The 27,274-nt window shown below is 53.0% G+C and overlaps 1 protein-coding gene and 1 long non-coding RNA gene across 6 annotated transcripts in view; one reads left to right on the top strand and one right to left on the bottom strand.

Moving 5' to 3' along the window:
* Positions 1–5,764: 5,764 nt before the first annotated feature.
* On the bottom strand, positions 5,765–12,329 carry LOC135299702 (uncharacterized). Its single transcript, XR_010361654.1, has 2 exons — positions 11,165–12,329; positions 5,765–9,253 (listed from the first exon to the last, which is right to left on the bottom strand). It is a non-coding gene; the product is annotated as an uncharacterized LOC135299702 (long non-coding RNA).
* Positions 10,074–27,274, top strand: part of RNF24 (ring finger protein 24) — a 29,579-nt gene continuing 12,378 nt past the window's right edge. The window contains exons 1-2 of one of the 5 annotated variants that reach the window (XM_064419049.1): positions 10,087–10,193; positions 18,744–18,826. Coding sequence is in view for 1 of the 5 variants with exons in the window: in XM_064419045.1 (XP_064275115.1) it covers positions 25,689–25,699 (11 nt within the window). In the remaining 4 variants the exon portion in view is untranslated. Of the gene's footprint in view, positions 10,194–15,903; positions 16,501–18,743; positions 18,827–25,241; positions 25,700–25,769; positions 26,730–27,274 lie in introns of those variants that run through there. The other 4 variants (XM_064419046.1, XM_064419047.1, XM_064419045.1 and 1 more) reach the window with 4 other exon arrangements.

Below are 27,274 nucleotides of genomic sequence, written 5' to 3' on the forward strand. Positions count from 1 at the left end.
TTTTTTTGCTGCTAATTAAAGTCTCTGACGTCAGTGGTTTGATTCCAAGCAGTTGTGTAACACCAGGGCTCCGCGCCGCATCAAGGGCAGGGATGGAAATAGATCCACCAAATTCCAGCTCCCTGCTCCCTCCTCGCTGCCATGCCTCCATCCTGGCACGGGCACAGGTGGGATGGATGGCCCTGGAGAAGAGGTTGTTCCTCCCACAGGAAGGTGGGAGCAGAAACACCCACCCTGTGGTGCCTTCAGAGGGGTGCCCACCTTGATGCCACCCTCCCATCCAGAGGAGCATCCAGACCCCTTTTCTCTCCAGCAGGAATTTCCACGTGGTGGCTCTGCTTTCCCCACCCAAACAGAGTTATAAAAAGGCACTGCAAGACCTGAGGTCCATCCAGCAAATTCCTGCAGCACCAAGGGTAGGTTTTCACGAGGGACTGGGCTGAAGCCTCAGAGCTGGAGCCAAGTCCAGCTGAGCCAAAGGTCCCTGCCAGCTTGCCAGCTGGATGCAGTGTGCCCCACTTTTATGGGAAAGGCATCCAGCCAGAGGAAGATGAAGCACAGCCCAGGCTGAGTGCTCCTCACCCGTGCACAAAACAAGGCATGGGGTACATGAATGGAGTCAGGAGCTTCCTCCCTGCTCCAGCCTTCTCTGTAGATCATAAATAACTCCAGGGATGCTCCACATGGAAAAGCTGCTGGCTGGAAGGGCGTAATGAGCTCTCCTGGCTCTGCCTGGGGCAGCTGGCAAAGAGCATCTTCTGCACCAGGTTCAGGTGCAGAACTGAGTGAGGTCACCCAGCGCCACTGACCAAGAGCAGCCCCAAAATTCTGAGGACACATCCCAAGTTTTCTGGGTCAAAGCCTTGGGACAAGCTTGTGTGGAGTGCAGGTCTGCTCTGCAGAGGCAATAATCCTCTTCAGCTCAAGCCAAGGCTCTGACCTTGAGTTATCCAGATTTTGGGGAGCTGCAATGGTTTCCAGAGTTTCCTGCTCTCTCCCCTCCATGTGATGGTGTCCCACATAATTCCCATGGGAACTGCTGATCTCTCCCCCCTTGTTCCCAAGGGCAATGGGAAAAAGCGTCACTCAGTGCCCTGACAAGGACAGCATGGCAAAGGCAGGTGGCCCCAGGGAGAACAGGTCACCCCAGTGGGCTGTGCCTCAGTTTCCCCAGCTATCAAAAGAGGATTAGTTCACTTCCAGGATGTGATGAGGCCCAGGAAGAAACTCCTGGGGCAGGATCAAGTCTCACAAAGGCAGCAGCTTATCTGGACTGCTCCGAGCACTGCCCAGGAAGAGGAGATGTGTGAAGGAGTGTAGGGGGATGCCCCCAATGAGAGAGGGGTAAACTAGCCTTTGTCTCCTAAAAAAGGAAGGAAGCCTAGAAGTTTCTCCTAACGATCAGGTGAAAAGACACCTTATAGGACCCCAGAGACTTCACTAAAACCTTGGGGTCACTTAATTGGATGGAAGCTAAAAGGTCCCGCCTGGGCCATAAGGTAGAAAAGGAGAGGACAAAGAAACCACGAGGCTTTTGTGAAGGTGTTTCTACCAGGAGCAAACCACTGTACCTGGATCGGATTTTCTGTTTATTGTTTTTCCTTTTATTAAACCTTTTTGTTTCTAACACTGCAGCAGAAGCCATCCTGCTCATTATTTGCCTCCAAAGGTAATAGCTAAGCTATCCTTGGGTGTATTAGGTTCCCTTTTAAGGGCTCATAAAACCCTGGCCCGACAAAACAGAACCTAATAGATGTGGTGGAGCTTCACCTCCCCAGTTAGCCTGTGGCAGGCAGGGACACCACGGGTGTGGACACGTGAGGAGCTGTGTGGCTTTCCCTGTGCCAAGGAATGGCTCCAGTTGCTGAGCCCTGGTTGTTCCAGTCTCCCTTTATCCAGAGAGCAAACACAGAGAGGATTTACAGGGAGAGAGCTGATGCCACACCTGCCCTATGAGACCTGCCACGTGCTGCTCTCCTGTCAGGGTGGGAGGAGGGGTGAAGCCCTTTCCTAGCACAGCTTCCATTTTGGGAAGATGCTTCTGGGCTTGAATTTCTCCTGGTGGAAAGATGTTTGAGGAAGATTTCATAGCAAAATGGAGAAAACACCACAAGCATCATCCTGTTTGTGGAGCCCCAAGCCCACTCAAGAGCAAGGAAACCCCCCTCAAGGGTTGTGATCCATGTTACATCTGGGGAAACTGAGGCACGGGGATGCAGTGGGCCAGAGGGCTCCCTGCCTTTGTTCCTCTGCAAGCACTGGGGGATTTTGGGGTGCAGGTGGGATCTTGCCTCTTCCCTCACTTTATTGCCCAGCTCATCTCAGACACCAACCTCCCCATCCACTCTCTTTTTGTACAACTCTGTTGATTACAGCTCCAGCAGAGGATCCCACCCTTCCCTCCTCACTCACTGCCTCCTCTACCTGCTTTAAGTCCAGTAAGGATCCAGCCTTCTCCCATTACAGCCTCGGGATCCCTTCCCACAGCACAGGGGTGACATCTGCCTTACTCTGCCCAGGCTCATGTTGCAAACCCAGCGCCGCTTCCCACCTGCTCAGCCTCAAAAATATCTGAGTGGCACCCATGCCAACTGCCCAAAAAACCACCTGCTGCTCTCCATGGCTCCCAGGGCAGCTTTGCAGGAGCCCCACAGCTGTTGTCTGCACAGGGGAAATGCCTTCTCACCTCACCTGGGTGCCAGAGGGGGGTCGTGGCGTGGGGAGCTGCAAACCCTCATTTGGGGGATAAAGACAGACCCAGATTGTCGGGGTGAGCATCTCATCATCCTGCTGCCAGCACACCAGAGCGTTTTCCAGGTGTTTGGTGGCTCAGTGTGGACACAGAGGAAGAGAAATAAACTCCTAGAAGTGACCCATGGGCAGGATCCACTGACTCAGTGAGTTTGTGTAACCACAAGGCATGAGAGCTCCATGAAAGGCCACGACCTTGGCCAAAAAAAAACCCAACAAACCTTTGGAGGAAGGCTTAGAGAAGCCACCCACCTTTTGAGTGAGTGCTGATGCATTCAGCATTTCCTTCTCCCTGCTCTCCCAACCAGGCTGGTCCGGCTCCACGGGAAGGCTTGGCCAGCTCCCTGTGTTTACATCCCCTGAGATGCTATCAGGAGTCGAGGCTCTGCCTGTACTTGCAGGAGGTAAATCCACATTCAGTGCAAAGGGTGGGGACTTTCCTCTCTCCCGAGTTAAAGACAACTTCAGGAGAGTTGCCTCAGTGCCTGCTCTTCTCAAAGCAGAGGCATTTGACATCCACTTCCATGGATTTTCAGATGTGCAAGAGAGTTTAGTCAGCCCCTCTGGATTGTGGCAAGTGGTAGCCAAGAGAACAGGGCTGGAGATGAGACTTCTGGCAGAGGATTTATTTTTTATGAGGTTGTTTTTGCATTATTATCTATTTATCTCAGATAGAAGTTCTTTGCTCATAGTTTGCCATCATGCAGGACCCACTCTTCCCATGAGGCAGGAGGGTGTGGTGGGGCCCAGATTCAATGTCCTCAGCCCCAAAAGCATTCAGCCATCAGATCTCTGGTCATCTCATTTCCTGGATGGTGGCCCTTTATACCCAGAGAACTTTGATGTCGTCCATCCCATGAGCTCCCCTCTCAATCCTCCCAAATTACAGATTCAGGGAATCATGAAATGGTTTGGGATAGAAGGGACTTTAAAGAACATCTATTTCCTCCAATTTTCACCTGCTGGGAAATTTTCCCCATTTAAAAGCTGTCCCTGGCCTTATCCAGGAGCTCTGTGGATGCTCCTTCAAGGCTTTTCCCAGCCTAATCTTAAATCAGTCCTGGCTTGTCAAGTGTGGTCCCAAACAAAAGCAATCTGTGGAAGAAGTCTGAGAAAGGGACACTGTTCAATAAAGTTGGTCTGGACTCTCTTGCTCCCCGCCTCCTGCTTTGTTTCCTAGACCCTATTTCTGGGGGGGAAAAAAAATCCAAAAAAGAAAATTACCCTCAAACCCAAATTTTTTGTCCATCACTGCACCCTACAACTAAATCCGTGTGTTAGAGGGAAGTGGCTGCTCATGGTGAGGTGGGAATTGCCTTGTATTCCCAACAAAGCTGCCCAGAGGGGAGTAAAATCCCTGAAACTGCTGAGTCTTGGGAGGATGCCAGTGGCAGAGCACTGGAGCTGTCAGCTCCAGCTCATGCACACCCCAGAAATGTGCCTGGGATGGACCCCACCTGCAAACTCCAAGTGCTCCTGGACAGGACGTTCCTAGCAAAATCCCAGCCAAGGGCTGGCAGAGCTCTGGGACGAGACAGTGAGTGTGTGTGTGTGACTGTCTGAGCCTGCGAGGGACAGCTTGGACCCCTTCCCAGTTTGGAGCATTCCTGTCTCTTTATGGCTGATGTTCTCCAGATGTTTTGTATTGCAGCCTCATGTGGAAACCCTCTGGCCCCGGGGCTGAATTCTGCTCAGCCCTCCACGTTACACCGGGCAGACAGGAGGAGCAGGGGGGCTTTACATCGCTCTAGCCACATCATTTATTATATTTAAAGCATGAATCAACCCTGGGGTGCACTGCAGCTGCCCCGAAAGTGCCTCTTCCCATGCCTGCTCATCCTTTTGAACTCTTTTTTTCCCAAGGAAACACTACACGTGGGATCACCCCCTCTCCACAAGCCCATCAAGTGCTGCAAAGCAGAGAGATACGGATACAACCTCTGGCTTAGGAAGTCCTGAAGCAGCAAATTGCCGGAAACTGAGAGAATCTAATGTGGAAAGCATTCCCTGGCTTGGCCCTCGCCTCGCATTCCTGAGGAGCTGCTCCCCCCAGTCCCAGCCAGGGGATGGATACCAGCAGAGTTGGGCCGTGGCTCTGAGCCAGGAGGAGTCCCATGCCACTGTGCAGGCATGTTCCTTGTCCATATTGTCCATTTCTGGTGGATTTTGTTGAACCCAAGAGCCCGGGTGGTTTCACTCCCTGCCTGTGTCTCTGACGGGTGGGATGAGGTGTTGGTGCACTCCTAAGGGATAAGGGGAAATCTGGTTACCCTCCCTCAGCTCTTGGCTCTAGTTTGGTCCCTGAAGTGACATTCTAATGACATTCCAAGTGACATTCTAGTGCACCATCCCCACCAGGGACATGGCTTTGGCAGCATGGATGCAGTGGGACATCCCATTCCCGTGCACCAGTCACCACACAGCCCACGGACACGGTGTCTCCAACAAACTGGTCTGACTTCCCATTAGGAAACTTCCTCATCTGCCATTAATAGATATTTTAAGACACCCCTCCTTTATAATTTCTCCACACTCCACACATCACTGAGGGTGAGAGCAATCCTGCCCTCTACCCTCTGCAGTCTTCCCATGGCTGCGGCTGCTCCCACCTGAGCCCACTTTTCCATCTGCCACCCATCCTCTGCTCTTCCCTGGCACATCCTTGTGGCTCCTGCCAGGACAAGGGCACTCAGCCTCCATGAGGGTCTTTTTCCCAGAGCAGGAGGGTGCAGGCAGAGCCCAGAGTGGCGCTAATGGGATGAGGGAGGGTCTGGCTGCCTGACGGGAATTCCCGACTGCTTCCTCGCCTCTCAGGAACCACCTGCATCCTCCAGCAAACGCTCCCTGCTCCAGAAAAAGGCACTCGAAAAGTTTTCCTCACCTCATTGGTAGGAAAATCCTCATCTCCACACTGACAGTGCTGAGCTTAGCTCCAGGCTGTGCCAAACACCCCAAACTGCCAGGGACATTGTTGCTACAGGACACAAAATAACACAATGCAGACATGCTGCTCTTTCCAAGGTAAAAAAGGACTTTTTAATTTCTGAGTCCAACATTTACAGATTTGCAAAAGTGACAGTGGATTGGAGGGTGAAAGTGCCACCTCTCCAATGACTCTGGACAAACCAACAGTCCATCAAATTTCTCTTCCTCCAGAAAAGAATGCAAAACAATAAGTTATTTACATAAAGTGTGTGAGAAAGTTTGTTACAAGAATGTAAACATCAGAAGGCTTAGAAAATCTTTAAAAATCAGGGTGACAGGACATTCCCAGCAGGATTAGTCCCAGCCTGTGGCTCTGAGTCCCTAAATGACACTTTCAGCATTGCCTGGTGATGTCCAGGTTGGTCATTTTCCCCTGGCCCATTTTTGGGGCAGGAGCAGGAGGAAGGGGATGGACCCACATGGATGCAGGTTGTGCTATTTCATCTCCAAGCACCTGCAAGCAGGCTCCACTCCAATTTACTTCCCAGCTTGGATGCAATCAGTGACTACCTGAATTCCCCTTTCCTATTAGGGTTGGCAGGATCCTGTGCTGCAGCCAAGCCCCTCGGAGCGTGATGAGGAGGAAGAGGAAGAGCAGCAGGGTTTTGGTTGCCACCCAGGAGCAACACCTGCTCCACCTGCTCAGCGGGGCATGCAAAGGCCAAGGAGGGAGGTGGGAGGTGGGTCAGCCCCGGGCATGCCCTGCCAAAGCATTGCTTGACTCACAAAGTCGTTAATGAATCAAAGCTCCCGGGTAATTGCTGTTATGAGGAAGAGGAAGAGGAAGAGTCAGTGCTGCTCCACCCTGCTCTGCATTGGGCTGGCCAGGGGTAGAAGCAGCGTGGAAGGGGTGGAGAAAAGGGGTGAGAAAGCAGGGCTGCACCCTGAGCAGGGCACAGAACTGACAGTACCTGCTGAGCAATGCCACCACAGCGAGGGAGGCTCCCCACAGGTCAGGGGCACAGATGGGATGGGCACACGCTGATATTTATAGAATCGTAAATTCTGTGATATTTATAGAATCATAAAATCATTAAGGTCGGGAAAGCGCCCTAAGGTCATCCAGCCCAACCATTAACCAGCAAGTGTCCTTGGCTGAGAGGGGACAGGGATCTTGGATCAGCTGGCACGGCCACCCCAGAGACCTCGAGGGAAAGGAGGGGAGAAGGGGAGGCAGGGAATGGGGAGAGTGAGCAGGCAGGAGGGATGAAGAAGGGAAAAAACAGAAGAGGGAGAAAAGAGAAAAGTGAGGTGGATATTTTTCCAGTGAGGGACTGCCCTCACTGGACCCAGGAAGTGCTATGGGACCAAGGAAAGGGATGACCTGCAGGAACCCAACCCTTCCTCTGCCCACCAGGTCTCCCAACCTCTGTGATGGGCTTGGCCAGGCTGGTGATGCTGGAGGTCCTCTTCACCACAGAGGAAAAGGTGTGGGAGTAGATCAGAGAATCATGGAATTATTAAGGCCAGAAAAGCCCTCTAAGATCATCGAGTACAGCTGTTCCCCCAATCACTGCCAATCCCACCACTGACCCCTGTCCCCAAGTGCCACATCCATACAGCTTTTAAATCCTTCCAGGGGTGGGATTCCACCACTGCCCTGGGCACCTCTCAGGGCTTGACCATCCTTTCAGAGAAGAAACTTTCAGCGGAGCAGGAGATCCTGACAGGCTGCGGGAGGCAGTGACAGGGCTGCTGCCACCACTCCAGCCTCCACCTGCTTTCCAGGGACACTTCAGTGCCATCCCTGCACTTGCCACCCCATTTGAATTGGAGTGACGACAGATCTGCTGTGGCATTCGTAGTCCAGCACTGCCAGAGAGGAATGAGAGGAGAAAGGAGACATCTTCCACCTTCCCATGGGACAGACCCACCCTCCCTTATCACCCCATCTCCGTAAGGTCCAGGCATGCAGCCGGGCTGGATCCCGAGTGCCTTCACTCATCCAGTAGGAAAAACAGGATTTTCTCATACATACAAGGTGTTGTTAACAAGAACACGTGTGGAGCAGAGAGAAAGTGAGCAGTGTGCTTCCCTCCATGGCCAGGGAGGGAATCAGCTGCATCCCCACACCCCCAATTTGCTGAATTTGGGTGCTCTCACCCCGCATCCTCTCTCTGCCAACACTCAGGCAGGAAGGACTCTGCCCATCCAGCCTTCGCCTTCCACTGAGGGGGACTCCCTTGGCTGTGTGCCCATGCAGGCAGCAAAGGGAAACTGAGGCAGGGAGGGTGCTGCACCACGGGAGCTGCTGTCTGTAACTGGCAGTAGACCCTGGGCACAAGGCAATGTCCAGGAGCCCTGTGCCAGCACTGGAGTCACAGCAGACACCCTGCCTTGCCCATGTCCGGAGGGCTGAGGGGCCATTTTGGGTGGTTTTTATTTTCTCTCATCCAGGGAAAGAGGCTGGCATCCCTGGCTGTGAGTGCTGGCAGCACAGAAGGCCCTGGTCCGATCCCCCAGCGTGGGCAGCAGGGGAAGGGGTGGGATTTTGCTCCTCTGCCCTGCTCAGGTGAGACCCCACCTGCAGAGCTGCTCCAGCCCTGGGATCCCCGACATCAGAAGGACCTGGAACTGCTGGAGCCAGTCCAGAGGAGGCCACAGAGCTGCTCCAAGGGCTGGAGCCCCTCTGGAGCCAGGCTGGGAGAGTTGGGGGTGCTCACCTGGACAAGAGAAGGCTCCAGGGAGAGCTCAGAGCCTAAAGGGGCTCCAGGAGAGCTGGAGAGGGACCTGGGACAAGAGCCAGAACTTTTCTCATCAGGAAAAAGTGGAGTGGTTCCACAATGACAGAGGGCAGGGTTAGATCGATATTAGGAAGAAATTCTTCCCTGTGAGGGTGGGGAGGCCCTGGCACAAATTACCCAGAGAAGCTGTGGCTGCCCTGGATCCCTGGAAGAGTCCAAGGCCAGGTTGGGAACAACTTGATCTAGTGGAAGGTGTCCCTGACATGGCAGTGGGGTGGAACAAGATGAGCTTTAAGGTCCCTTCCCACCCAAACAATTCCATGACTCGGTGCCAAGGACAGGCTCGCAGCACTCCCTCCCCTGCAGCTGCAGCTCCGCGGTGCCCAGGGCCGGCCCGCGTGGGAGGAACGGCAGAACTCGATTTTCCGAGAGCATTTGCTTCCCAAATCCGTCCCGTCCCGGCAGCTGCCGGCAGCGGGGCTCCGCAGGCTCTTCCCGACACCAGGACTCGCAGCTCCGGCGTGCCCAGGCGCATCCTTCCCGTGCCGAGCGGGGATTCCCACAGCGGCAGTAAGGCTTCGCCCAGTGAAAGCATCCAGCGGATCGGCTCCTGCCCCAGCGCCCGGGAATGCCGAGGGCAGCGCCGGGAGCCCGGGATGCGCATCCCAGTGTCCATCCTGTCACAGCACCGGGATGCTCATCCCAGTGTCCATCCTGTCCCAGCACCGGGATGCTCATCCCAGTGTCCCTGCTGTCACAGAGCCCGGGATGCTCATCCCAGTGTCCCTGCTGTCACAGCACTGGGACTGCTGTGTCCAGTCTCTCCGCGCAGCCTGGAGAGGGAAGGAAGTGGGGAAAAGAGGATCAGCTTTCCTTGCACATCTGGAACATCCCCGGAGCAGGGTGACCCTGGGTGACATCCCAGCTCCAGGGTGATGCCATTTCCCCCACAAGTGATGTCGTGTCCACGCAAAGGGACAGGGGTGGGGACAGCTGGAGGGGTGCAGGCAGTGATGAGCAGAGTGGGACAGTGCCCACCCGCACACCGCCCCTGGTGTCACCTGCTGTCCCCTCTGTGTCACCCCTCCTGCCACCAAGCCCTGTCACCACCTTCACCCCATCCCTCCTGCCAGGCCATGTCCCCATTGCACTCGCTGCCACCCCGTCCTGTCCCCACTGCCACTTCACGTCCCCAAAGTCATCTCCTGTCCCCACAGCCGCCCACACACCGTCCCCTTTCCGCAGTGCCACCCTGTCCCCAGCATCACCCCTGACACCCTGTCACTTTAAGTCCTCACTACACCATCCCCGTCTCCAGTGCCAGTGTCCCTGCAGATCCCCACTGTCTCCTTATGCCCCCACAGTCACTCCTTGCCCTCTGTCGAGCCTCCGTCACCTCTGTGTGTCCCATCCCATCGCCCTGTCACCTCCTTTCGCTGCCACCCCCTCATCTGTCACCCCCCCATCACCTCTGTCAGACCCCTTCCCCCGTCCCATCCCCTTCCCGTCGTTCTGCTTTCCTTGTCACTGCCCGTGTCACCCCTGTCCCCGTGTCACCCCCGTCCCCCTCACGCCGTCCCCTCACGTCCCCTGGCCCCGCCCACCCGCGCTTTCGCCCCGCCCCGTCCCCCCCGCTGTCAGCGCTCCGCGCATGCGCGGTGCGCGCGGCGAGGCCGTGCCCGGCTCCGGGCGGGGCGGGGCGGCTCCATCCGGGTCCTGCCCGGGCCGGGCGGTGCGGGCGGCGCGAGCCCCGGCGGGACAGCGCGGCGGCGGGTGAGTGCGGGGGGCGGGAGCCCCCTGGGGGGCCGGAGGACCGGAACCCCCCCGAGCGCCCGGATGGGGGGCGGGGACCCCCCCCGGGGACCCCCGTGTGGGGTGGGACCCCTCCCTGTGCCTTGTTCTGTGGGGAAGGGACCCCTCTCCATCCCCGCTGTGTGCCTGGGGTCCCTCCCTGTGCACCCCTGTGTGGGGCAGGGTCCCTCTTGCAGCTCCGCTCTGGGCAGGACCCTCCCTGTGTGCCTTGTTCTGTAGGGAAGGGACCCTCTTGCAGCGCTTCTGTGCTGTGGGACCTCTCCCTGTGCCTTGTTCTGTGGGGCAGGGTCCCTCCTCCATCTCCTCTTTGGGCTGTACCCTCACTCTGTGCCTTGTTCTGTGGGGTAGGGTCCCTCCTCCATCTCCTCTTTGGGCTGTACCCTCACTCTGTGCCTTGTTCTGTGGGGCAGGGTCCCTCCTCTATCCGCTCTTTGGACAAGACCTTCTCTCTGTGCCTTGTTCTGTGGGGCAGGGTCTGTTTTCCAGCCCTCTGTGGGGCAGGACCCTCTCCCTGTGCCTTGTTCTGTGGGACAGGGCTCCCCCTCCATCCCCCCCGTGGGGCAGGGACACCCATGGGGGACAGGGGCACCCATGGGGGACAGGGTCCCCGTGTCTCTGTTCCACAGCCCCCTCTGGGACAGGGACCTCCACAGGGCAACGGAGCAGCCCCCACGTCCCTGCAGACCCCAAAAGGGGGCACTCTCGGGGGCTGTGCTCTGTGCACTGTAGGGCTGCCATGGGGTCCCGCTTGTGGGGGCAGAGGGGACAGCCCGAAGCTGGAGCCATGGGCTGGGACTGCATCACCCCGGAGGGATGGATGGAGGAGCGGGCTGGGGCGGCACAAAGGGACAGGGGACATGTCCCCATCCTGCCTGATGAGGGGCAGCTCCTGGGGGTCCCACCCCACGCCCGGCTCAGGGTCCCCAGGTCACCTCTGCTCCCGCTGGCTTGGAATCAGACACGTCCCTTTGCTTTCCTGGGGCTGAGACAGGACGGTGCGGGTTTCTTCTGCTTTAAAAGAAAAAGAAAAAAAAATAGCCACCCAGAAATGGGAAAAGCTGCTTTTTTGGAGTTACACTGGGCTGCCGTTCCTGCCGTGCCCTCCCTGCTTTGGCAGGGGACCTGCGTGGCACCCTGGGGACTGCAAGCCCACGGGTAGAAATGCACCTCCCGCGGTTCGGGGTTTTGGTTTATTTCGTTTGCTCGGTTCAGCCTGCCTTTGTCTTCGGCCGGGGTGCAGGGAGGAGAGCACGCGTGGGTCTCGGTCACCCCGGCTCCGTCGGATGTGCCAGCGTGTGTGTCCGGGGGCTGCTTCCCCCCTCCCGTGCACACCTTTGGCAGGAGGCTTTGGATGACATCTTGCTCTGGCACGCTTCTCGCCTTTGATCTCGAGTTTCCTGCCATGGATAACGTGTTCGGCAACACGCGAGCCCGGCTCCGCAGCTGCCGGGGAGGGCGATGCGGGTTCCTCCTCCTCCTCCTCCTCCTCCTCGTCCCGGTTTTCCCCAGCTGGCTCCTGCCTACAGCTCCCGGCTTTCCTTTGTTTCGGGTGCCGACAGGACGGGCTCTCGCAGCCCAAGGATGCTCTGAAGGGAGCAAAGCCAAGCACAAAAAGACGCCTCCCCCCCAGTCCCTTTGTTTCCAAGCGTTGCGGGCTCAGCTGGTTTTTACACGGCGGCTATTCATGTGCCCAGACAGATAAACCCGACTACTCAATGTCTTTTTTTTTTTCCTTTCCCTATTCTGAGTTATTTTGGGTGCTTTAGTTTGCAGGGAGCACATCCCGGCTGCAGGCTGTGCCGGAGGGATGCAGCAGCTTTCTGGGAACGGGGTGAATTTGCCAGAAGCATAACTGGAACATCTCGTGGTTGTCCTCTGGTGTCCTCCTCACATCTCCTCGGGTGAGCAGAGCCATAAGCTCTCGGCACCACGCTGAAATCTGGGATCACCAGCCCTTCTCCTGGGAGAACTCTGACCCTGGTTTTCAAGCTGCTGCCAGCAGCAGCTTTGGGGACAGAGGAAGGTGAACAAAACCCAGTGCTCAGCAGTGATGGCTGAAATCAGCCTTTTTAAAAAAATATATTCTTGACCTTACAGAAAGCAAAATATAAATTCTATTATTATTATTATCATTATTTTTTAGATTCTTACTGCTGTTTCATTTCCCTCAGGTGTTGGGTTTAACAGCAAAACCATCATCTGAATTCATTTGAATGCTGTTTTTTTTTTGCACAACAGATGTACACAAAGCACCTTAAGCGTGTCAAACAGCCCCTGAGTAAATCATGTTGTTTGCTCTATTACTTTATTCATACAGGTTCAATGCTCCAGCTGATGCATCTGGAGTGCTGTGCCATCTGGAGCAAAAATTAAATACAAATTTGGCCCCTGGCCTGGAAAAATAACAACCCTGTGCCCCACTAATAATTGGCAGTGGAAGGATAGAGCCCCTGACAGAAGAACTGCTTGGGGGCAATGTGGAAGGAGCCCAAAATGCACTAATTGAGGTACTTAAAACATATTTTAAAAGGGAAAATAAATGCTTCCAGCCCTGTGTGGCAGAAGCAGACAGGAGCAACAATGTGATCCCATTACCAAGTCATGGGGCTGTGCTGGCAGATGGTGGTCCTGATCCTGAGCGGGTGGTGGAGCTGCTGGAGGTGTGTGTGGTGGTGATTTCCCACATCTCCCAGCCTTGCTGCCGGAGGAAATCCCCTCCACAACCTCCGTTCCACCACTGCTCAGCTCAGGTTTGCTGATTTTGTCCCCGTTCACCAAGGCTGGGACACTCCAGGTCTGCTGTTGGGTTGCTGGCACTGCTGTTTGGTCAAAGGCTGTCGCAGATTTGGGGAGAACAAGATGTGGAGGTGGGTCAGCTCTGCTGGAACTTGCTGCTTGTGCATCCCAGGCTCAGATCCAGTCGCCTCCAGGTGTGATTGGAGATGACTGTGATGGACCAGCTGTGAAGGACACCTTGGGGTCAGCGTGCTCTGAATGTTGGGGGATCTGTTGGACCTTCAGATGAGGAACCCTGTGTGCCACATGGGAAATAAGGTGATGGCTGCTGGTTGCTGCCACTGTTCTTGGCTGGAGAGTGGTCCTGGCCCTGTCCTAGGGGAGAGGCAGGTGATGGGGTGGACGAGGAGGAGGAGGATTCCCTGGCAAGGAAGCAGCAGAGCTGCTCAGGATTATGGATCTGAACCAGGCCTGGAAGTTGTACCCAAGAAGAGCCAACTTCCAGCTGCTTCCTGGACTAAATGATGTGTGGGATTACAGGAGGACGCCTGGCTTTGCAAGGAGGGCTTTTGTGCTTCTGGACCATCTCTCCAGGTGTTCCCCTTTGGGTCACCCCTCCCAGTGACCTGCTGTCACCTCCGCTTGGGCTGTGTGGCAGAAGATGTGTTGTGAGTGATTGTCACTCACAGCCATAAAACAACACTTGGATGTGGAAGAGGTGGAGAGAGGCACAGCTGGTGCTTGTTTCCTGTTCCCAGCACCTGCACCTGGAGCCTTCTGCCTTGGGATGACAGGGTTGAGCCATGGTCCTCCACCTTGCCAAGCTCCTGCTGCACAGCAAACCCAAACAAGTCCATCCTTGGGGCCGTGGCAGGACGTGCAGATCCTTCTGTTGGTCCTCAGCCAATTTGGATCGTTGGTGTGGAAGCCTGGAGGGTGTTTTTTGGGGGTTGAAGCTCCCCCGGTCTCAGCAATGAGCTGAGTTTGTTTGTTTTTATTCCTGCAATCACTCCCCTTAAAGCTGAGTGTTGTTGACACAAGATAAGATCGGCCGTCACAGCCATTCCCTCCCCTGTCACTGTTGCCCTGGAACCGCTCAGACTCACACTGGGAGTGGCCGTCGTGGTGTGCCCGTGTCCCCACCCCGAGCCGCTGACAGGGCTCTAAAGCGGCATCAGTGATGATGTGATACGGGGCTTAACTGCGAGCGAGCCCAGTCATCGCCTGAGCCCGGTTTAACTGCGAGTGAGCCCATTCATCGCCTGAGCCCGGCTTAACTGCGAGTGAGCCCTGTCATCGCCTGAGCCCTGTTTAACTGCGAGCGAGCCCAGTCATCGCCTGAGCCCGGCTTAACTGCGAGCGAGCCCAGTCATCACCCGAGCCCGGCTTAACTGCGAGCGAGCCCAGTCATCGCCTGAGCCCGGCTTAACTGCGAGCGAGCCCAGTCATCGCCTGAGCCCGGCTTAACTGCGAGCGAGCCCAGTCATCGCCTGAGCCCGGCTTAACTGCGAGCGAGCCCAGTCATCGCCTGAGCCCGGCTTAACTGCGAGCGAGCCCAGTCATCGCCTGAGCCCGGTTTAACTGCGAGTGAGCCCAGTCATCGCCTGAGCCCGGCTTAGCTGCGAGCGAGCTCAGTCATCGCCTGAGCGGCGGTGACGCTCGTTGTGCTGAGGAATGCCAGCGATCCCATGGAAAACGGATCCAAACCCACGTGTTTTTACTGCAGCCATGGGCAGTGGTGATTTGCTTCCTGACCTGAGGGATGGAAAGCCTTGACATTGACAGTGGGCTGGAGCAGGGCCTGTTCCTCCATCCCGGGATGCAGCGGTCCCCGCTGGAGGTGGAGCTGCGTCATTTTTGGATGCTGTTCCCTCTGGAGCAGTAACACAGGGAATGCGTCGTTTTTCTACTTGTCTGGCATGTTTAAATTCCATCAAAGAGCAAAAAACAGTCCTGAAGGGTTCCAGCCACGTGTGGAGGGCTCCTGTGTCCTGCTCACGGACGGTTGCAGTGCTGAAGGGATGGCCAGAGGAGACGAGCCCTGCCCTAATGCCAGTGAGTGGATGGGCAGCAGGAGCTCGTGGACCAAATTAGCTGGAAGCAGCTGGCTCAGTGTAGCCAAAGTCTGTGAGGTCTCACATTGCTCCAGTGCTGGAGCTGAGCTGGATGAGGCTGTGGAAAAAGCAGAGATGTTGAGAAACAGGAGGAGCAGCGAGGGCAGGGTGGTGAGAAGCCTAGGCAGGGATGTCCTGCTTTTTCTGCTTCATCTTCGGGACTGTGAGTGTGAGGAGCAAGAAGGAATGACTTCTCCAGGCTTATTTTGTTTAGTTTTGGTTTTGGGTGAGTTTGCAGGACACCAAGACTGCTGAAGAACTTGGGTTCTCCTGCCTTCAAGGGGGAAAAGGATCTTTGCACGGGAGGCCTATCCAATGTTTGAGGGACAGCATGCTAGCCAGGTCCTTCAGTGTGCTGTCTCCATGGAGGCAGGGGATGGAGATCCATGTGGCAGCACAGCCACAAGGATGTGTTGGAAACCATGAAAGCCCCTGAGAATGGTCACATAGGAGTTGGGATTGTCCAGAAAGGTGGTGGGATTGATAACCCAACTGAAGTGCACCTGCACCAACACCCACAGCATGGTCACCAGCAGGAGAAGGATCTGGAAGGCACTGTGCATCAGGAAAGCTGTGACACGGTTGCCAGCAGAGAGTCATGTGGGATGACTCAAACAAATGGATTGCTGCACTGGATGGGGGTAACTTTCCATGATTTACCAGCAGCCCTGGCTAACTGGGAGGTCCCAGCTGACTGGAAGTGAGCAGATGTGGCACACAGCTTCTTGTGAAGGGCAGGAAGGAGGATTTTGGGAACTACAGGGCTGTCAGTCAAGTGACAGGAGCAGATCACCCAAGTGCCTTCACGCAGCACCAACAGGGCAATCAGGATCTGGAGCAGCCAGTGTGGGTTTGTGACATGCAGGTCCTGCCTGATCAACCGGATCTCCTTCTGTGACAAGGTCACCTGTTTTGGCAGGTGAAGGAGAGGCCGTGGGTGTGTCTTTCTGGACTTTGGCATGGCTTTTGACTCCACTTTTTCGTGGCAGGGGCTGAAGTCACCGTCCCTGGAGGGATTTAAAAGCGTGGCACTTGGGGACATGGGTTAGCGAAGGCCTTGGCAGTGCTGGGTTAGCCTTAGAGGGCTTTTCCAACCTAAACGATTCCATGATTCTGTGATTTTATTATCCCCTCAGAGGATTAATCCCACCACTAATGCAGCTTTTCACTCGCAAAGCGCTTTAGAGGAAGTTGTGCCAGGAGAGTGCGTGGAGAGAGAAACTGAAAGTGCTGAGCAGGAGCAGCTGCCCTCCTGCTTCCAGCCTCTCCCAGCCCGTGCAGTAGGAGTGGGTTTCCCAACTTCTTGGTTTATGGGAGTATTTTGGGGAAAACGTGACCGTGCAGCTTCCCAGGCGTGAAACCAGGGCATTTCAACTTTCCTATTGGTCCATTGAAATCCAGGAGGAGCAGCCCGCCAGGTAAGAAAGTGGGTGAAGCCAAATTACTCATTAGAACTGGGTTGGAGGGATCAGAATCTCCCACCCAGCAGCTTCAACCACAACAAATCCACCCAAGTGGATCGTGCCTCCCACTGACCGGGGCTCTCGGGTTGTAGGGATCGAGTTAAACTTCTCTCCAGGCAGAGCTTTGTCCCGAGCAGGCAAATATTTCCTCGGTGCTTTAACGACTACCATTTTCCTATTGTTCCCTGTAAAAACCCGTTGCCAGGCTGGGCTTCCCCCGAGGCAGTTTCCTGGCTCTGTTCAAACGAAGCTGCGGGGTTGGGGTTTTTCTTTCGCTTTTTGGTTGAGAAGTGTTGGATGAGACCCGGTGTTTTGCTCTCTTGGCGTGTGAGATAAAAGATAAGGCTTTTGGAGGCTGTGTCGGTGGTGGCCATCTGAAGTGGGATGGGACTGTGTGATGTTGGGTGGTTTGAGGGCTGAATAAACTGGGACGAGCTGGCTGGAGCCTGTCTGGTGGTGCTCGTGTGGGTTTGGTGTCTGTCAGCTGAGCCCTGCACCCCAGTCTTGCTTGGCATTCACACCAAAAGACCCTCACTGTTTTGTTAAGTGTTGTTTGGGGGCGGCACTTTGGGAGTAAAAGCAGGAAAAATGGATCATTTTCTCAAGTATGGCTTTGCCTGAGGGATGCTGAGCTGTGTGTGATTCTGACCGTTCCTGGGCTTCCTCCTTGTGTCCTCCTCCTCCTGAAGCACCTTCCCCATGCAGCAGGAGAGCAGGTCGAGGAGGTGGTGGGAAAGGCCTGGGATGTGTTGCAGCCAGGGGAGAGGGATGGAGCTGCAGACAAGCCTGGCATCAGGTGGTTTATTCCAGCCTTCTGTGCTAAAGCTGGGAGCAGGAGTGTTGCAGGGAGTTGGGAGATGGGACTGCAGTGGGGATGGTGGGTATTCTTCCAAAGCCAAGAGAGAATTTGTGCCTAAAGGCTAAAAATTATATGTCCTGCAGAAAAATGGGCTGGAGAAGAGGGATTCTGCTGCCATCCTTTCAGGCACCTCCAAAAGGAGGGGTTTTAAGACAAGCTGATGAAATTGGGGCCTTGTTTATACTGAGGTCGGAACTGCGCCTCTTTAGGTTTGTTTTTTTTTTTGATGGAATTTAAAAGAGGAAAGAAGTAAGCACTGACAAAAGTTTCGTTTCTTTCTTAGAAAACTTCTGTTTTCTAACAAAGTTACTTTTCCTCTCCAAAGGATCCCCTGAATCCTTTCTGCTTTTCCTCTCCAAAGGATCCCTTGAATCATTTCTGCTTTTTTTAGGTTTGATTTATCTCAGCTAATTGATGTTCTAAGCTGGCACATCCAACTTAGTAGCAAACTGCTTGAGATCAAACCCCACACTGCCTGTTTCATCTTCTAAATCAAATAATTTATTCTTCCATATTATGAATCACTCATTGTGAGGGCAGGAGCAGATCCCAATCTGTTTCCATGAGGGTGCCATGTTATATTTTCCTTATTAACCCAGGTCCTTACCACAGAGCTGTGTGGATGAAGTCTGCTGTGTAGCTGGGCACAACTTGGGTTTTGTTGCTCAGAGATTTTTCTCTTTTTTCTTCTTATTAAAATGATGTTTTCCTAAGCCAATGCAGAACAAGTCAGGTGATAGGGATGGATTTCTTTTTTAGCTGAAGCATCCATTTCCCTAAGAGTTGGAGCCCAGAGATGAGCTGTGAAGCCCTGGCAGGTTGCTTGCCCAGGATGGCATCTTATCTTGAGCCTACTGTGGATGAACTGATCAGGCTTGTCTTGGATACCCACATCATTCCAGACAACCCTCTGCAGCACTGGGCTGGAAATCCCCCTTTTCCACCCCAAAACCAGCCCAGATGCAGATTTCTCTGTGAGGACTCGCTGTGTGGCAGCCATCTCTGCGGGCTGCTCCGTGCTTTTGTTTACATCTGGTAGAAAACTTCTTAAATTTCCTGGCAAGGGAGTAATTCTAATCCCTTTCAATGAGATCAAGGGATTAGTGTCTCAGATGCTTATAAAATTGTGAGGATTAGCCAAGCTTCCCCCCCATTCTTTCTATGCCACGTAACGTCATCGCTGCGTTTTAAATGGGGATTTCTGTGCTGTTACCAAGAGCTGAAGCAATTTCTGGGAGCCTCTGCGAATCCAAGCATTTAAAAACCATGTCTTCATCCTCTCCCTTGCTCCTTCTGGATTTTTGTGCAATTTTTAGGGTATTTTTCTCTTTTCTTCCAGCATCCCTGGTGCCAAACCACGGTAGCTGTCCAAGCAGATACGTTGGGTTTGCGTGGCTTGGCTGCGTTGCGGCGCCCGTGCAGGTAAGTAGGGAGCTGAGCCCAAAGTTTTCCTTCACAGAGACTTGCAAATTCCCATTTGAGAGGATCAGATCCCCCAAAAAAACGTGTTATTTCACGAGTTTGCCCCTCATTTCAAAGAATTTGGGCTTCTGTGGTTCATCCCCAGAGTGGAACGGCGCTTCTGAGCCGACGGGATGCTCTCATCCCAACTGTTGGGAGCAGGATGAAACTCCACACACCCACATTCCTGCGTCCTCTTAATTACAACCTGCACTTTCATTAGGACTTGCTCCCTAACCAGCTCACAGGGAGCTGACAGGGAGGAGGGTTTAGTTCAAACCCTGTTGCCTCTCCCCTCAGGGCAGCTTTTAAATGCCTTTTCTCCCGGGTCGATGGCTGCGTGGTCGCTTGACCTGTGTGAGCAAAGCGATCCCGAACTGCCGAGTGGTAGGAGCTCAGAGCCAGGAATTCCTGGCCCCAACCCAGTAGAGTTTCAGAGGAGAGCTTTTAAATATATACAAAGACAAGCTCATAATTTCCACTCTACTAATGAGGCCACGGCGTTTTCATTGAAATGTGCCAATAGGCGCCGCGGTGGTATTTTAGCAGCCTTGTACTGTGAATCCAAATGTGATTTAACATGGCAGCCCCCGCAGAGCCGAGGAAAACTGGCTTCTCCCGCTGAATTTCAATGATGCTGCTCAGCAGCACCTCCCAAAAATCCCCTCCGTGGTGGGACCTCTCCTTGTGTTTCATCCCGATAAAGCTTCCCCCCCCCCATGCTGGTGAAGGTGAGAATGGGTTGAAAGGGGGTATTTAGGAGGGAAAAATCTTAATTTAAAGCCTGGGTTTAACAGATGTGTGGCTGGCTGGTGCGAGGTGGCGATTTAATAACCGGGCTGGCCAGAAATATCATTAAATTGTAGTAAAAAAAAGGAACATGAGGGCTCCAGACATTGTGTTCTCTCTTGACCTTTAAAAAGCCACTCGAAGCTGCCAGCCTGCTCGTTGCTAAGCCACCTCCTTAGTGCCACTCATATATTTTCCCTTCTAGTAGGCGATTCAGCACCCGGGAATTCGTGGAGATCTGACAGTAAACTGTTACACGCCTGAAATTCCCACTGGTGGTTTTTAGCTTTGTAGCCTTGAAGCATTCGGAAAATATTTAGCAGGTTTTGTTCAGTCACTTGCAAGAAAAATGTAAATTTTAAGTAACTCACAAAAGGTGTTTGGTTTGCTTGCTTTTTTTTTTTTTTTTTTTAACAAGTTGTGCATCAGGAGCACAGTGTAAATTGGGGTTTTGCTAACTTAGGGCTCAATATATGAGGAGCCCCTGTAAGAAGCAGCATCCCTGGGCAAAGGAGGGGTTGTGGGCAGGTGCTGTTGAAAATTTACACCTGGTTGTCCATCACCTCCTGGTTACAGACCCCTGGGGCATGGGTATACCTGGATTTTAGAATGACAGAATCATGGAAAGGTTTATGTTGGAGTGGCCCTTCAAGGCCATCTCATTCCACCACCCTGCCATGAGCAGGATCACTTTCCACTAGACCAGGTTGCTCCAACTTTGCCTTGAACATTTCCAGGAATGGGGAATCCACATCCTCTCTAAACAACCTGTGCCAGTGCTTCACTAAGATCCCTTCATTTGCTGCACCTCACTAAGGTCAGGCCACAATTCCAGAAGAATAGGGAAAAAGGATGACATCCCACGGCATCACCCTTGGTGCTGAGACTCTGACAGAGGAGGAGAGGACTCTCTTGGTTGGTGAATGTTTCTCTCCAAGCACCTCACTTGGTTGTGCAAGTCTGGCTGTGGAAAAGTTCCATTTTCCATTTCCCACCTAAATTTTGAGGGGTTTTCCATCCTTGCAGCCATCTTTATTGTGCTAGTCCCATAGAGGTGAAGCAGTTTTTGTCCTGTTTCCATATGACTCCCAGGAGGTTTTTTTTGCTGGATTCTATAAAGTGTTGCAAAACCATTCCAGTCTATGTTAGCAAGGGAGAAGGAATGATTAAAAAAAATGCTCCCCTAAATCCCAGTACTTGGGTCAAAACCAGGAAAGGGTGAACTGTCTGTGCAGCTCATTTTTTGGAAGTATTAGGAAAAATTGGAAACAGCAGTGACGTGGCATTGGTGTGAATTCTCAGCAGGGTTTGGGATTGTCTGGATTTTCCTGAAGCCTTTTTCAGGCTGTCAGGGTTGTAAAATACAAACCTGGCTGGATCAAAGGGGGCCTGGGGGAATAGCTGGTCCTTGGGATTTGTTCAGGGACTTTTTTCCCCAGTATCCAGTCACCAGCTTTTTCACTCTTCTCCATCCACCTATCTCTTCTTCTTAATTTTTACCTCAAATATAAATGGTGCAATTAAAAGGGTCCACAGAGTGCATTCCCAAGAACTGAAACCCAGGATCCAGGAGCAGACAGCAGCAGCATAAAGAGGAATTCTTCCCTCTCTGGCCTCATGCTGCTTTTCTACCACAAGGCTTTAGAGCCATCTGGATCCCCTTTCAGATTATGCCCCCCCTCACAAAAATCCATAACCTAGCAACCTTATTTAGTGTCAAGGAGATCATTCTGCCTTCCTGTTCCCAAATTGTGATTGGCTCCTCCAACTGCCTTTATAGGATGCTGCTGGCAGCTGTGATCCCATCACTGGTTCAGGGTGCTCATCTCCAGCAGGGCTTTGTAGGGTTATTGATCCCTGTGTGTTGCACTGATCATTATTTTCTTCCTTCATTAAAGGAGCTTAGGAAATGGGGGGAAAAGGGTTTTAGGGAGTTGTTTAATCCATCTGCTTCTCAGTATTAGAGTGGAGAGGGCAAGTTGGTCTTTGGCTCCACGGGAAGTGATTGGTTTTGGTTCAGCCTGAAGATGACTTGATCAAAGTGGGATGTTGTTTTTTTTTTCTTCCAGATGTGATATTTTGGGAGTCCCCATTGCTTCCCACAGCTCTGTGTCATCACCCAGGAAATTTCAGATTCCCTGGAGTGTTTAACACCAATTCCTCTTCTCTGACCCTTCAGCTGTGTAGGCTGAGTGCTTCTCATGGAGTTTCCAATTTGTGTTCCCCAAGGAATGTCTTTATTGGGGAGCATTGTGAATGAGGAAAAGCTACCACAAATGAAGATGGGAGATTATTCCCACTTGCCTGTGCTCTCATTGCTCTTTTTGGGCTAAAATACACCCAAATTTAATAATGTGTGTCCCACCACCATTAGGGATGGCTCCTGCCTCCTCTTTTCACCTCAGGAGTACAAGAGGGCTGGGGGCAGGAGGAGGCAGCAGCACATCCTTTCCCACCACACTTTTGGGAGGAAGGGTGAGCTCACCACGTCGTGACGTTGGAACTGCATGCCAGGAAAAGGGGGGGAAAATAATTACAAATCCCCAAGGCCGAAGGGGAAAAATTCCTCAAGTGTTATTTCATCTCCAGGCAGTGAATTGAGCTGTCCTTGGGCAGCTCGTGTGAGCCTTTCCGAGAGAGGCGCTGCCAGCTCTGCTTCAAACCCTCCTGGGAAGCGATTCTCAGCTCTCCTTCCTGACGGGAGCTCAAGCAGGGCTTTCCTCCAAACTCTGCTTCCCCCTCCTCCAGACTGTATTAAATCATGCTATTGATTTTATTTTTTTTTTCTATTTATTTTTGCCTGTTTTCCTGGAACTTGCAAAATCAGCCCTGAGCAAACCTCTGGTTTGCTTTTCCAGCGGCGCTGGGAGAAAGAACTTGACTTTACAGTGGGTGATGGGAGCTGCAGCTGACCCATTTCTGCACGTTTCTCTGCCAGTGGTAGCAAAAATATTTTTCCACTTAAAGGTTCTCTTCAGTTTTACAGTTCTGGGATTAATTGTTTCTTCAACTGCCTGGAATCAGAAGGACTTGCTGGAAATTGCAGCAGTTCAGTCGTGCTGCCGGATGTTGCTTTCCTTAGACTTTCCTATTTTTTTCCAATTGCTTTGTCGTGTTGTCACGTCACTTTGTGTCCCCTGCCCAGAGGCAATGGAGAGGGTTAAGGTTTTGTGTTTGGTGTCAGCCAGCTGGGGAACACAGCCAGGAAATTTCCTGATTCCAGTTCAAAAAAAGCATCGGATCCGCTCTCAGGGAGGAGGGATCAAAGGTCCAAAGCCCTTTGTGCTTGGAGGTCAGTTTGGTTCCTTGGATGTCCAGGCACACAACAAAAACCCACCAGCACCCCCAAGCCTGCAGGCAGCCAAAATGGGTGAAACAAATGGATTTTTGTACTGCTTGACACCCAGAAGTTCTTTCTGTTGCTGTGATGGTGCCGCATCACCGCAGCCAAGCTTTGCTGGATCCTGGTACAGCTCTGCCTGTGGTGTGAGGGACCTGTTGGGATGTTCCCTCTTCCCTAATCAACAACCCTGCCAAGCCTTGCACCATCCCTCACGCTCCTCCATTTCCTGCCAGGTTTGTGGAGTGAAGGATCTGGGCCAGGTTGGATGCTTGGAGCTGGCACTGGATGTGGCATCCCCATGGTAGCATCGTAACTCTTTGAAATTGCATCATGCCAAGAGGTTTTGTTTTCACCTCATGTTGTTCCTTGGTTTTGGACAGCAAAGGCCATCACCCCTGGCTGGAGCAGCACTGAGTTTTCCCCTGCTCCATGGTGCAGCTGTGTGGCATCTCTGGGGTGACGGTGGTGCTGGTTTGGGGCTGGCTCTGCAGCTGCCTGTGATTTTCCCATCGCCACGCTGCAGATCCTGGTGCTGGACCAGCTCCAGAGACAGAGCTGAAGGAAATTCCTTCCAGCTGCTTGAGGTCAGGGCTTCACTTTGCTTTTGGGGTCCACGAGGGGGATTTTTTTGCCTGCAAGTTAAACGAGGGCGTCTCTGGCTGCTGCTTCTTAACACCTGGAAGAATCTTTTTCTTTTAAATATTATCCCGTTGGTCACAGCCATTAAATAACCTTCCTCTTGTAGAATCATTCCATGGAAGAATACCCTGCTTTGCAACACAGCTTGGGCTGTTTCAGAAAGGTCTTGTCAGCTGCTCCCAGTTTAACTTTCAACCAGTTAATAACGCTTTTGGTTAAACCTGTCTGAAACACGTTGCGAAACGCCTTTGAAACTCGAGACGCCGTTCACGCCCGCTTGAAACCTTTCCCATCGATAAAATATTCCAGCTTGGAGTTTGGCCACGGCTTAGCATTCACTTTTCCCTGAGATTCGTGATTTCAGGGCTGCCTGTGTCTGGCTCTGCTGGGTGTTTGAAGCTCAGTGTTTCCTGGAGATGGGTTGGCTTTGCCAGCCTGGCCGGTGGGATGCCCAGACCACCAGCTCCATCCAGTTAATGGCTGAGGAGATTCAGTCTGAGTTTGCTTTGAACCCCTGTGGAGAAAGTTGTTTGTCTTGAAAACATAAAGTAAATCCCTCTAAAAACAGGAGTTTATTTACAACAGCAGAGGCAGAAGCCACCGCTCCACCCAGCATGTGGGCTGTATTTAGGTGTGAGGATGCATGGCCCCTTTATGCACCGATAAATATTATTTATTATAAATAAATAATAATAATTTTTTTTAAAAAAGGACAAGCAGCTCCTTTTAATAAGTAAAACCCCAAGAAGGAGTACATGTTCCAATCTATGTGGCAAAGCAGCAGGGAAGCAAAAATCTGCAGCTTTCAACTCATGGCATTGCTTTAAGTGGAATCCCTGGTGTCACCTCCTGGCTTCAGGGACCACAGCTCTGCCTCGCTCCCCTCCTCCTCCCTGCCTCAGTTTCTCTACCTATGAGAAGACAATTGCATGCTTTATTAATCCCTGTGAGATCTCCTGAGGAACTCTCTGGGTACGAGGTTGGCCCCACGTATTGCTGTGGCTCTAATGGGGATTAATTTGGGACGTGGCTTGGTGAGGTTTACCTTTCACAGCCCAACTGTAATCACAGCCCTGCCACGCTGGAGCTGGCTGACCTGTGACACTCCCTTCCTTGGCTGCTCGATGGGCCATTAACCAGCGCTTTGGCTTTTAATTAAAGCTGGGTTTTGTCCTCCTTGGAGAAATGTGGATGTGCTTGGCCCCACGTTGCTGAGTCATTGGAGGGTGTAAGGAAGGAGATGTGGGAGCTCAGGTTGTTCTGCCATGTGTGCCTCTCTATATCCCAGGACAAGGAGCCATTGTTCCTTGCTGTTTTTCACAGAATCATGGAATTGCAGAATCATGGAGTGATTGGGGCTGGAAGGGACCTTAAAGCTTATCTCATTCCACCCCTCTGCCATGGGCAGGAACACCTTCCACTATCCCAGGTTGCTTCAAGCCCCATCCAAGCTGGTCTCGAGCACTTCAGGGATCCAGGGGCAGCCACAGCTTCTCTGGACAACCTGTGCCAGTGCCCCCTTTTCTATGTGTCCCCATCCCAGGGGTTTCAGGGACCTTCTGGGGGCCATGGATGCCCCACAGGCATCATCTCCCTGCTCTGAGATGCCTTGACCATGGAGAGAGCAACAGGGAGGCTTTTGTTCTACACCAGAAACTTTTCATCCTTCTTTATGGCTCCTTTTTTATTTCTTTTGGCTGAGCCCTTGCAAATCTGAAGCAGCTTAAGTTCCTCCCCCCCACTCCCCTTAAAAAAAAAAAAAAACAACCCCAAAGCTTGGCTGCTTGAAATCATCAGATTTCACTGGAGTCTTTTAAAGTTAACAGTTTCCTGGATCCTGGGCAGACTAAGTGATTTTTCCCCTTTAACCTCCCTGTTTTTTGCTGTAACGTTTCTCAGCTGTTGCAGCAGGAGGGAGGGAGGACCAGGGCAGCAGCTCCAATGTGGAGAAGGTTATTTCACAGGGGGGTTGGATGAATCTGGTGTGGGATTCCCTGGATTTGCACCACAGGGGACAGAAAGGTTGTCCCCAGGAGGCTGAGCCACCACGACATGGCTGGCAGGTAGGTCATGGCTGCATTCATGACACCCTTTTGGGGCAAAATATTAGGGAAATGGTTCCATTGGAGAGGATAGTGGCGTGCTGGGGGTTGGTCTGAGCTCTGTTTCTGCTGCCTGTTTATTTGCTGAGGGCTGTGATGGTTCCTAGCTGTGCTCACGGATGTGGGGACTGCTGCAAGAGCAGCACAGCTCAGGTGCACACGAGCACGAGGAACTTTTCTGGCTTGATGGGATTTGCTGCTCCAAATGCAGCCTTGGTTGTTCCTTACCCACGGAATCTCTTATTGGGATTGCTGAGAAGAGCATCACAAGTTAAAATAATTGTAAAGGAAAGAAAAGCTACAGTCCAGTGCTGGTTGGTTTTGTCCTCCAAGAGTTGTTTCTCCTTCCTTGCAAAAAGTCAACTGGAGCTCTCCCAGACTGAGGAGGTTTCTCTGGGGTGGTTGAGGAGCTGGAGGCAGCCAACCTTGGCCAAAGGCAGTGATTATCACCCGAGGGTGAGGTGGGGCAGCGTCCTCCAGCTGAAACATCCTCATGCCATGCCCGAGGGGAGCCCCTGACCTGTCCCAAATCCCTCTGACCCAGCGGGACTGGAACCCAAACGCAGCCCTGCGACGCCGAGCTGCGCATTAACTCCGCCGGAGCTGGGAACAAAGGTTTGGGGGCTGGATTGGGCTTTTTAAAATTTATTTGCAAAGCAAACCAGCTCAGCTGAGCGGAACAGGCGTCGGTGGAGCAGCGTGAGCTGCCGGGTGGTTGCTGGGCTATAAAATCCCATCCCCACCAGCGCTGGCAGGGGGATGTGCCGGCTCCCCGAGCTCTCGGAGCGTTTCCACGTTGGCCAGGAGAGGTTCTGAACATGCGTGTTGGTCTCTGGAGGCTTTAATCAAATCCAGGCTTTACCAGAAATCGCCTCGAAACTTCCAGCGAGCTGAGGAAACTGAAAGCAGCCGGAGCAGGGAGGCTCCCGGGGCTGGCAGGGATGTTGCCTTCAGCAAGGGGATAGTCCCGGTGAGGCAGCCGGGATGAGAGGTGAGTCTGCTCCCCGTGGGAAGTCAGAGGAAAGCCCACAGGGTTTGGCAAAAAGGGGGCCTCAAGGGGGAAAGATTTGTGAGTGAGGACACTTGGATTTTGGAGCATTGCTCCCTGGCGTGTGTGGGTTCAGATCCTGCGGTTTCCCCACCGCCTTCCCACCCTGTGCAAAATGAGGAGCTGTGCAATTACTGCGCCGTGGAAAACTCCCCGCTCCAGGGGAGGGTTTTGTTATCCCTCGGTGATTTTATTTGGGAAACAGGGCTCAGACTGCAGGTACTTTCCTTGCTTGTAAAACTTCATTGCACGTTGCTCTCCTGTGGGCAGAAGGGAAAACAAGGTGTATTTTTAACTTCCTTTTCTAAGCTAGGGGCAGGGGAACCTTATGCCCAGCCAGCAACGGTTGTGATCATCTGAGGGTGAACGGTTCAGAGAATGAGAGGAAGATAAGAGATAATAAATAAGAGCAATTAAAATCCTGGGGGAGAGGATTTGCTGGAATTGTTATATCCCAGACAGCTGCTCGGGGTTTAATTGGGGCTCTC

This window comes from Passer domesticus, chromosome 4 (genome assembly GCF_036417665.1).
Source record: "Passer domesticus isolate bPasDom1 chromosome 4, bPasDom1.hap1, whole genome shotgun sequence".
Taxonomy (NCBI): Eukaryota; Metazoa; Chordata; class Aves; order Passeriformes; family Passeridae; genus Passer; species Passer domesticus.